The 12,353-nt window shown below is 32.1% G+C and overlaps 1 protein-coding gene across 1 annotated transcript in view; it reads left to right on the top strand.

The window, feature by feature from the left end:
* The first annotated feature begins 9,005 nt into the window (after positions 1–9,005).
* The window catches only part of LOC108728231 (transcription factor Sox-19b), a 40,989-nt gene continuing 37,641 nt past the window's right edge, over positions 9,006–12,353 (top strand). The window contains exon 1 of the mRNA XM_018456694.1: positions 9,006–9,300. Within this exon, the coding sequence (XP_018312196.1) occupies positions 9,006–9,300 (295 nt within the window). The remainder of the gene's footprint in view (positions 9,301–12,353) is intronic.

Below are 12,353 nucleotides of genomic sequence, written 5' to 3'. Positions count from 1 at the left end.
TTCTTCCTGTCGCTACCTTTTTGTTTGAAAGATTAGAGATCCATGAAAACTGAGATAAATAGGGGAGAACAATATTTAGTGGATCGAACCGATCACCTTAATTACGAGAATTTTAAAGAATAATATATATTTCTTTTTATCTAATGTTTTACTTAATATAAAGTTTATCTAAAATAATATATTGTTAGGCATATATGAATAACTACAAAAAATGTAAACTACAAAAAAGATACATTCCAAAATTTTCAGTAATAATTCATATAAAAAATAATGATATTTACCATTACTTTTTATATGAATTATAGAACAAGATTTGATCATTATAATGTTTTTAGCATACTTAAATGCATGTACACTGTATTTTATGATTACTAAATGTAATCTGATTCTTTAAATCTTTCATATAAAAAAAATTGAATATAATTATCTACATTTTTATTTTTTCTACAATTTTTTTTATTACGCGGACGATCAGGGTCATGAAAATCACGAAGCGCGGATCGCGGCGCTCAGGCGTGCACCGTGAAAAAGGTATACTCCCAAAAAAGGTATAATTCCTAAAGAATTGAATAGATAGAGATGGATTCGTGTAGTCATTACCGAATTCGATTACGTAATTGAAGTGAACCTTACACTGTCAAGATAGGATTTTAATTTGTTCCAATTTTAATCTCGAATTTTAACATGCGATGACTATTTGCTATTCTCTCTTCTTACGATGTAGCTTTTTCTTGTTGTGACTGTTTGGCTCACTCCGTGAGTTTCTTACCACCACTCAGGTTAGTAATTGGTGTTGGACAACTTGCTCCTGGCGAATGTTCCCTCACGAATGTTCCAACAGTCGCATAAAACAGAGAGAAAATGAAGACAATGACTGCGATTTATTAATTGCTGTACTTATTAACATTGTAACGCTAAAGATGACTCAAACAGGAGTCGAAACGTACGAAATCAGATGGTATTAATGTGATATATTTCAATAGCCAGATTTTGAAATCTTCAACAGCCAGAGGTTGACTCCTATAGCCTTTTTACGAATTTTTGTCTTTGTTGTGTGATATTAATTAAAGGAATCTATAACTTATTAGTTAATTTAATTTTATTATTTTCCAACTTTTTGAAATAACGTCATTATAGTATTAGCATTAGTAGCACAATAAATATCAACAATTAATAATTTTTTACTTTTGTAGAAGTTAATTATTGTGAAAGAAAGAATATGAAACACTGAAATGATTGCCGCTAAGGAATTGTTTCCATATCGAAAGAAAAACCTTATAATCACGAGAGGTCGAAAGAAACGAAGAGAGACCGAATAACGTACATACGCACACCAGAGACCTACCTAATATTGACAGTTGCTACTAAAGCCAATCAGAAGATTGAACGCGCTACCTCGACACAACGAAACCACCCCCGATAAAACGATTGGTTGGAACCAAGTTTGTTCCCGCCTCCATTGGACAGAATTCAAGTGGGGGAATGCGTGGCAAGCATAGTTGCGGGGTTACCGGAGGTGGTATCGTCTCGCAGTCGCCTATACTCCCGGTGCGCATTCCGACTCCATCCATCGTCAACGGTGGGTGAGCAGTGTAAGGCCACTCAGGCCAATGTGTAGTTCTCCGTCTTTTGGACACGTTAGCAACGTTCTTCTCGTTCACAACTTCGCTCAAAAATTGAAATCGACTCAGGTATTAAAACGCGTTTCATGATTTTCGAAGTGCCAACAGAGATAAGCTTTAGTGCGGGCGCAACGGTGCGCTACAACGTATGAGGAGACTGTTAGGACTAGGACCCGGAGTGACGTGACGGTGAGAACTCTGGTCTCACATTATGTGCTTAACAGATTGAGCAGTGCAGTGACCCACCTCTCAATTGTTTTCCTAGTGATTATAATCGAACACAACGCTTTGTGAGACGAGAGTCTCAATCACGGCAGCAAAATTGATCTGGACTTGCACCAACGAGCCGCCGGCCACTTTATAAGGTGAGTCTTCCAAGAAGTGGATCACGAAAAAACGGGTTTACTTGGGTGTATTCAAAAAGCGTGAAAAGTAAATTCTATACTATACACGCACGTCTCTTACAAGTTGTCTAAAAAGCCACAATATCGAAATTTTGTTTAACAAGTCAAAGACTTCGTACAAGAGTATATATTGTTAAAAATTTCATGAAATTTAATATACTTTTAATTTACACATTTTTAATTTAATTTAATGTATTTATAACTGAAAAGTATATTTGTGTACATATACATGAAATTTAATGTACTTTTCATTAAACTTTATGAAAAGTATATTAAATTTCATAATTTTAATGTACGCGCGCGCGTTCATTATATTTAAATAACTACTGTAACTTAATTTTCAATTAAATCACTCATTACTTTTAATTTCGTTCATAACCACGAGCTTCATTTACATGTAGTAGGGAAATAATTTACATGTAAAGGAAGCTCGTGATCACAAGAATCTTATTTTTAGAGGGTGCAATGTGAGAAACACAATTAATAATAGAAATTCAACAGCCTATAATACCGGCTTCGAAGCTACATCTTTTAATGCTTTAAATAATTCAATGTGAATTATATATATATACTATATATGTACTTGCATATATAACATATTTGTAGTCCTTCAAACTGCGCGCCGAATTAGTTTTCCGGACTTATAAACACAATTAAACTACTGAAATAATATCACGAATTAAATTAAATTGACAAGCAATTCTTAAATAATTTTGATGCACAATCAAGCATCATATTAGCAAGATGTTATTGTGCTGAAAAACTGTAAATAAATTTATTGCGAAAAATATTACCTCGGCCGGGAGAATCGAACCCGAATCTCTTGTATTCCGTACGAGCATCCTAAGCCATTAGACTACCGAGACAACACATTTCTAACAGTGTAAATATTATGAAGATCAGGAGACGGTAACGTCTCGCACTAAGAGCAAGCGCAGTGATACCAAGGCCTATCTTTACGCCAGAACGAAACCGGCCTATCTTTACGCCAGACGTCAAATTTTCCAGTACAACGATTATCGGATGTCAATAATTATTAATACCATATATCTGAAATCGTTTCCATTGAAGAGATCTTTATGTATCTCATAGGTTAATTTATAATTGTGCGTTTCTGAAAAATATATTTTCAATTCAAATCTTATAAGAATATATTCTTCCAAATACAAAGAACAATTTTAAAGAAATCTAAATTCAAATTATTTATAATGAAACAATATATGCTAAAAATTGCGAATTAGTTAAATTTTCGTTACGAATTAGTATCGCTTTCAAATATGAGTTACATATTGTAAATTCTTAATTGTCACATTAAGATCAAATAAATAGAATTATAATCTCTGTCATTATTAATATACATATAATTATTATTTTTGAAGGTATATGTTTTATAACGTCAATGCTATTAATTTAAAAAGTACTAAATAATATAAAATAAATCAGTACTAGAAGAACGCTGCGGAATTACATCATTTTACGTTTTATTGAAAGGACCGATATCTTGTGCCATAATTCATAACTCTGTCTTGTCACTACTGTCGATGCCACTTGCCTTAGCAACATGCCGAATGTGATTCGAGCTCCAGATATCGGGAGCTTTCCAACAAGCGACAATATGTAACACAGTGATCATTTCATTTTTTTCAACATTTTGGCGAACAAGGATGTAATGATTCATTGTGTTACACCGTGTCATCTGTGTCTCTTGTTAAGCGGCGTCTACAATAAGATTTTAAGGCGTAAAACTTAAGCTTTAAGCTTTAAGCCGTAACATAACGATATCAAGTAAATGAATATATCTTTATTTAAAAAAAGTTATAAGCAATGAAAAAAGCATTGGAAAAGCACAGAAAAAAAAAATTGAGTATGCCACACCCAGAGTAGTTTTCAAGGGTTAAATCATTAAAATCCAGTTTTAAGAGCTAATATATTTTCTGTTCGAAACTGATGTTACTGATTGTTTGATAATAATAAAATGAAATTCTATTAGACTTCTGTTTTATTATCTACAGTATATATTTGTTATTACTGCAAGCTTTTATTTATAAATAAAAGCATACTTTAAAGCATAAAATAGTACGTACAAAAATTTTAAAAAACTTTGTCAAAAAATATCCCACTTGCATAGATTAAGATTAAAATTAATGGCGAATTCGGCACACATGCACTGATTCCGATCTAGTAGCCTGACATGGTGCGAGTACAGAACTACTTTAGTGCTATGCCAAATTGCACTGTCAGAAACATCAGTGCACATTTTTTGAACTCGTTCAGTTCATTCGGTTGGTGCAAATATAAATTCAGCACTACACTGGGTCAGTTTTCATTTGCTGAATACGATAATCTTAGGCTGTGTTCCAAATTTACTGCCAGCACTGAAAATGTTACAGTTTACGTTACGTGCATTACAAATTTTCAGTACTGGCAGTCAATCTTCAGTACTGGTAGTCACCTTAATGCACTGAGACAGTGCGTATAAGCCAAATGCGTAGCACTGAAAAAGTTCACACTCAGTGCGCACTAGTGCGGTCTGCCGATTTTGCTATAAGTTTAAGAGTACGATTAAGTTAAAGTTTTAACCTATGTGTGCAAGGGGGATATTTTTTAATTAACAATTTAATTAAAAACCATCATGAAATATAGAAGAAAGATTTCGGTGACATAAGATACTTCACACGATAAATTTGCTTTTAAATTTATAATTCAAAGTGATTCGTAACATTTCTATAAGAAACAATTTGTGCTTCTCAATTGTAAACAGAGTTTACAATCAAACTTCGCAATAATATCGGATTAAATATTATTCATCATAGCTGTGTTGCATTGCAATTTCTAATTATTTACAAATGAAGCAAAAATTTGAAAAGTAAATAATATTAATCAAAATAGGCAGTAATTTGCTATATGTCCTCGATGCGTCTTTCGGTGATCCATACTAAACATTCAATTAGCACTTCCTAATCCCTCTCCCGTTCGTTGTCAACAGCCATTACTTCCAGCATCTTTTCGATCTCGGTGAGTTACTCTCTTACTCTTTATTTTTCTCTTTTTCTCTTTCTCTCAGAGAGAAGGGGGAGTATTCTCAAAGAGCACCCCAAACACCACGGAACGATGATGACGGGGTAGTTGTTCCACCCCTTGCAACTTCAACTAACCGACGTATCTATTAATCCGCCCTGAATGACACTCGAGGGTGGCATTCGCTCTCTCGTTGTCCCTTCTCCTACAGGGGGTGATCCTGACCCTACAAAATCGTAACTACTGCCCTTTCTCTCTCTTTTCCTGAGTCCTCCCCCGACCACTACAGATTTTTTTAACTTACACTCAAGGAAATTCAGTGCGATAATTGTGTTAGTTCGAGAAGTTAGGTTTTGGAATAAGAAAAAGAGAAGGAAAGAGGATTGAGAAAGGAAGGCAAGGGAATCGTTTGGAGTACCCTTTGCCCCAGGGGTGACGTTTAGGGCGGAAAACGAAGAACTAAAGAACTGAAGAGCGTGCAGAACGTGCCGAGATTGGTTAATGATTTTAATACGAAGAAAAAGATAAGATTAATTTGCTTACGAATCGGAAAGTAAACGAATAAGCAATTATATGCCGCGAGGAGAATCCACTCTCATCTAATTTGATTTCAATATATATAATCGGTGGATCTCAACCGTATCGTCGATTGACGTAATAGTGCTGTAAAAAAAGAAAGCAATGCTTGTTGATATAGTAATCATAGGTGCAAGCCAGCAAAGTAGAATCTATTCATCGAGCGAATGCATTATAAAAATTGTTAGTTGCTAACAGTCAGCTATTGTACTTGTGTAGCATATCTTGTGCTAGCGAATTAATGTATTATAGGATATGTTCATTTATTTTTAATTCTTCACTGGCAATATGAAATTTTCGATCACAGTCTATAACCTGGGGCATTGAGATCCACGATAAATTTTTTTATTGTTCCGGACTATATAAAAATCTGAAAAATTCTTGTGTGCTTGTAAATCTTTAACTAGTTTTTACCATAATAAAAGCAGGATTGCATTTACTTTCTTCTTATAAATTTAAATGTAAGAGTTCTGAAAAAACGTATCGATTAAACATTCGGAACCTTTATATATGAATAAACAAAAATAATTCCTTTTAGGCTACAATACTTGAGGGTACGTATTTCAGAAAAAAAACAGTGATATGTTGGTTTCAAAAAATGAATTACTTGAGTATCTAAAAATAAAGACTTTTATGAATAAAAAATCAAGTCTTTCGCAAAAAAATAGTAAAATTATTTATAATGGTTTAATATTATTAAATTCCTTTTATTTTTATCAAAATGTGTATAAAAATTTCAAAAGAATATTACAATATAACATAACCTGCGTAATAGTGTTTACGATGCTCCTTCCTACAGATTCCATATAAGCCACACCTACATGATTTTCCTGTTATCTGACAAATGACAAAATGAACATTTTTTGCGTTTCTCTAATTTATCAAATCTTTGTGGAATTTCTTCTTTAACCTTTCGCGATCCTCTCAGCTAGAATGTCTCCACTGAACAAAATGCCGCGTCAAAAGTACCTACTCGTGGACAATCTTAGGGCCTCACCATAAGAACGGCCGTAGCTAAGTCGTGAAACGTAAATGGTAGTCGTAGGTCAACACACAATGTTTTGGTCAACCTACAAGTTCCTTATGTTCGATTCAGTTACGCCCATTTTTGTGCTTAGGCCTTTAAGCGTTCGGATTCACGTCTTATTTACGCCTACACGATGCTTTGACAATAGCTGCATTTAGCAGAGAAAACTGATCAGTGATTACTCAGTGATTCTTTAATAAGATTAATTGGTTTTTGCCTTTAGTTCCTCGCTAGATCTCAGGAATCAATCGTATCAAAGAATCACTGAGCGCTCATTGATCAATTTTCTCTGCTCAACACAGTCAATGCTTTCTGGAAGAAAAAAAAGTTTTGCGATATACTTATATCGCCCGTCATAGCAAAACAGTTTCGAGTATTTTGTGAATCATGTGATATATATCCATAAATGATATATCCACATCTGATATATCTCCATAAATGTTGATTTTAGTAACAATAGTGAAAAAAATGATGTAAAACACTGAAAAATTTATTTTAAAAATAAAATCTTCATATGCTCATTAAACTTAGCGTCAAAGATATGATACGAAAAAATCCAATTTTGTATTTGCACAAAATACTTATGTGATCTACAATATAGGTCACTGAAGGTACAGGCATTTCTATTCATCCATGGTGTAAAAATACAAAGTGTAACATTCCCGCGAATGCGCAATAAGAGTATGAATTTGAACCCAAATTTGATTGGTTGTTTCCAGTATATGCTATCGCCATTATGCGCAACGTTTCACTTTGTCTTATTACACCATGTATTCATCCTTACAAACAGCTGGACACTGCGTCCTTGACCAAGTTCTTTTAAGAGGCGATACCGAACCTCGTGGCGTTACCTGTCTTGAGATTCGGTAAAGTCCTACATTATCGGTTGGTTAAATAAAGATTAAGTAAGTTTTAACATAAATATTCTTTATCCATTAACTTATTTATATTATTTTTTGTGAATTTAGTAATGTTAATTACATTTTATCATAGATTCTATTAACATAATGAAAATAGCTTCAAAGAAACATAAAATATATTTTTATCTGACTATGGAAATTATACAAATAATTAATCGTTAATAAAGTTATTACTATTAAAATATTTATAAAGAATGTCAATAGTAATAGTAGTAATAGTAACATTAGTAATAGTAATATTAACGATAATTTTTGGTATATAATTTTTGTTGCAACAATTTACATTATTTGCAATATATATAATTTATTATATTGCATCATAATATTGCAATAACAATAATTTATGTTATTTCGAAAAAGTTCGCATTCATCGACATAAACATCATCAAATATTATCGCCATTTTATATATATATGGATTTTTAAAAAATTTGCACTATTAAAAATTTATGTCTGTGTTTTATATTACTATTAGAGATGACGATCCCTATAATGAAATTGTTACATGTACTAATAATTACAAGAGTTATATGCTTAAATTATTTCAAATAACTTCAATCTTCAAAAATTGATATGTTTAAAAAAGTATGTTTAAATATTTAAGTGTATTCAAAGACGTTAAGTTTGTTTAATGTTTAATTGTATTAAAAACGTGCGAATAAGCAAAAAAATTACGAATATTAAATAAACCGTAACAAATCGGATCAATTTTTCTTCATTAGTAAAAAGTAATGAAAACAAATATGATCATTAAGTTTTATTATAAAATCTTAATCTTTATAACACACACAACTTGGGTTTCATGTAATCAAATAATACACAAACATGGTATTTCTTATTGCATAACAAAAACAGTCAAGGAAATAGAATTACCCGATTCGCTCCAAAATTGAGGACGATCCAATTCGCCATTATGTTTTAGACTAGATTTAGCAAACTAGATATCCTATAAAAATCATTATAATTTGTATAAGTTTTAACATATTTTACAAAATCATAAAATTAAGATTGTGAATTTATATTAGTACATTTTTTTCGTAAACTCACGATCACTGTGCTTGTATCAACGACTGACACTGAATCTGTACACACGCAATATAGATCTATTATTTATTGTTTCCGACACAGAGAAAACATACGGAAGTAAGTGGCATGATAAAACAACTCGTTTGAGACAAAAAACTAACGACAATTGTCTCAAAATTGAATTGAAAATTATATTGATTTGATTCACCTCGATTTACTTTATCAAAAAGACCACACATATTCGGAAATATTAAAAAGAAATACAAAAGAGAAAAATAAAGAAGCAGAAAAAGAGAGAAAAAAGGAAAATTAATGATAATTTTAATAATTTCTCACTTTTCATCCCGATATTTTCATCTTCCCAAAGATCTCACATATCCCAGAGTGATCTGACTAATAGGGATCCCTAATCAATGGACGTCTTTAATTACAGAGCCGGCGGCAACATATGCGACGGCTCCTTCACAGAAACCCTGCGTAGTATGCAAGGGATGACGGGTACGTCGCCACCGGGTAGTACCGGTGTCGGTCACATGGGGGTCGGCCTCATGGGAGGGAGTAGTCCGCTCGGCTCAGCAGGCAAGAAGGTGCCGGTAGAGCACATCAAACGGCCAATGAACGCCTTCATGGTCTGGTCACGATTACAGCGACGGAAGATTGCACAAGAGAATCCGAAAATGCACAACAGCGAAATTTCCAAGCGGCTAGGTACGAATGTCTAATTTCCAGGGTTGGGTTAAATTAAAAAGATAAAAGTTAAGTTAAAAAGTTAAAAGTTAATTAATTTTAACTTAACTTAGTTACATTTTATGCGGGGTCTACAATAGAAGTCGTAGCGGTCGTAGGGTCTTAAGTCGTAGAAAATTGACCAATCACAGTTGATTATTCTTCTCATATTCGACTGTGATTGGTCAATTTTTTACGACTTAAGACCCTACGACCACTACTACTTCTATTGTAGACCCCGCATTAGATTCTTAACTTTTTAACTTAATTTAGTTACATTTTATCGGTAACTATTAACTTTTAATTTGATTTCTTTTTAAAGTTAATTCTCAGACACAATGCGAGAGGATAATGAGTATATAATTTAGTAATTTTATATTGTATAATCGTTACTTGTGAACAAAAATAACCAGATTCTTTAATAAATATACTGTGAGAAAGGAAAAATACGAAAAATTATGTATAATGGTCAAATTTTTTTTTCTTTTTTTTGGTTGTTCGTTCGGATCAAATTTAACTTTTAACTTTTCAATTACTTTTTTTATTAACTTAACTTTTAATTCAATTAATTTCATTATGGATTAACTTGTATTTTAATTAAGATAAATTTTCAAGGCTGTTAACTTTAACTTAACTTAGTTTAAAAAAAAATTAACTTACCCAACCCTGCTAATTTCTTAGTATTTTTATTTCTTATACAAATAATTCTACACTTCAAAAAACATTGTTTAATTTCTCTGATTTCTTGGAGGAATTGCACCTTGAAGTTTCTCCGAATTCTTATAAGGGAACTTGTTCTTTAATTAGCCCTCGGCTCCGTGAGTGAAGCCATATTGGCTAGTAATAAATCATCAACTAACTTTTAAGCTTTATTACATATACTTTAATCAAACTTGTCTTTTAATCAGGGCGAAACCTAATCGGTTATAAAGCTCTGTGTCAGACTGAAGAGAACACGTCCTTTTCGGTCGAGCGATCTCTCGAGACCGAGACTGCCATTCGCGCCTCACATACGCAGGATTTTTCTTGCCTTTAAGCTACGCTCCATCTATGAGTAAGAATCTCAGTGTCTTGGAAGGAACATCACTGTTAGGGGTTGCGCAGAATAAAAGGAACAGAAAACAAAGAATAAGAATCTTAACCTATCAGAAATCATGTATTGTGGAATACACAGTTTCCGATAGGTTGAAATTCTTATTCTCTCTGGATATCGATCATAAAACTTTTTCATTTTTCACTTTTCACACGACAAATTTCACGTGAAAATGTTTACATGAAAAAGATTTATCACATTCTGCATGGTACATGTTTCATAATGTACTAATTAACATGCAGTTTAATTCGAAAAGATGTACTGCTTAACATTGGTTTAATTGTCTATAACATAAATGTTATTTCTCTATCGTAAATTCTCGTAATGTGAAAAGTTTCACGTGAATTTGTAGTGAATGATTATATGTCCTCTTTTCATGAGTAAATGTGTACTTTTTCACGTAAATTTTTCACCATCGAACGACTTGGTTAAAAGTGAAAAATATTACGCACGCGTATTATACTAGTATGATTAAGATAGTAGTAACATACGTGTCTAGTTATTTTTGCTTCCTCATGTGCTCGATGAAATATAAGCTATTATATGTTTCAATAAACCTTATTTAAGAAATATAAAGTAAGTTTTTATTGTTATACTAATGTGAAATTTTGTGTACAAAATATATGATTTTATAACAACTTTATAGAAATAATTTTTTCTATTTTATTTGTCGATAAAACAATATAAATTGTTAATTAATTTATTTTGACTTAACCTAAGTTAGTTAATAACATATAAACATTCATTTGTCTAAAATCTGATTACTTAATAACATAAATATATAACATTAAATTAATCGATTCGTTTATATATTTATAAAGTGATTAAAATTTTTTTGTTAAAATCTTTTAGTATTATTTTTATAAAATAATTTTGTGTAATAATATTATTTTTATATTGCTTTTCAATCATTTATTTTTCATATTTTATTTTCATATTTCAATTCTGAAAGATTAACTATTGTGTACTTACAATTCTTGAAATTATGTTAATTTTTATATAATTAATATATTAATACATAATTATATCAATCGTCTAGGATGACATTTTCGTAACATTTTCATTTTTTACAAGTTCACAACAAAAAGTGAAAAATTTTCACTTTTCATAATTCACGCTAGGGGAAAAGTTTCATGATCGCCCTGTTTTCTATTTCTTTTATTCTGTGCAGTCCCTTAAGCCCTGTGTTCACGGTGCTAAAACTCGGTCCGAATTCTAGGATTGAGAAATATGTAACTTGTGACCGAGTTTTTGTTGTGAACTTGTAAAAAATGTTACGAAAATGTCATGAAAATGTCCGTTTTTCCATATGTTGATTGGCTAGACATTCCTAGATCCAAGAACTCGGACAGAGTTCTAGCAGAGAGAAACCTAAGAGAAGATATGACGGCTCAAAACCTGTAACCGCAAAATGCTATCGCTCACAGCATCGTGGACACAGGGCTTAAGAGACTGCACAGAATAAAAAAAACAGAGAACAGAGAATAAGAATTTCAACCTATCAGAAATTGTATATTCCACAATACATGATTTCTGATAGGTTGAAATTCTTATTCTCTGTTCTCTGTTCCTTTTTTTCTGCGCAGCCTCTAAAAGCTGTCTACAATACACGTAGTAAGTTTGGTTTAAGAAGTAAGAGTAGAGATGTAAGAGTTTAGAGTAGGTGTAGCGTAAGCGAAATAAATTAATTTTATTTCTTACTCTTACTTCTTAAATCAAGCTTACTACTATATTGTAGTCGGGTTTTAACAATGATGTTTCTTAATCCAAGACGTAATTGAGATTTTTACTCATAGATGGAGCGTAGCTTAAATACAAGAATCCTGCGTAGGTGAGGCGCGGATGGCAGTTTGGCACAGTGTTGCCAGATTGGGGATTTTTTCCCCAAAATGGTGAATTTTTAAACTAATGGGGATAATTTGGTGAAACAAAAAATTGTAGG

The sequence above is a fragment of the Mycetomoellerius zeteki genome, unplaced genomic scaffold, assembly GCF_001594055.1.
Source record: "Mycetomoellerius zeteki isolate Tzet28-1 unplaced genomic scaffold, Tzet1.0 scaffold592, whole genome shotgun sequence".
Taxonomy (NCBI): Eukaryota; Metazoa; Arthropoda; class Insecta; order Hymenoptera; family Formicidae; genus Mycetomoellerius; species Mycetomoellerius zeteki.
The sequence above is the reverse complement of the archived record's forward strand: the minus strand, read 5'-3'. Positions and strand labels throughout refer to the sequence as shown.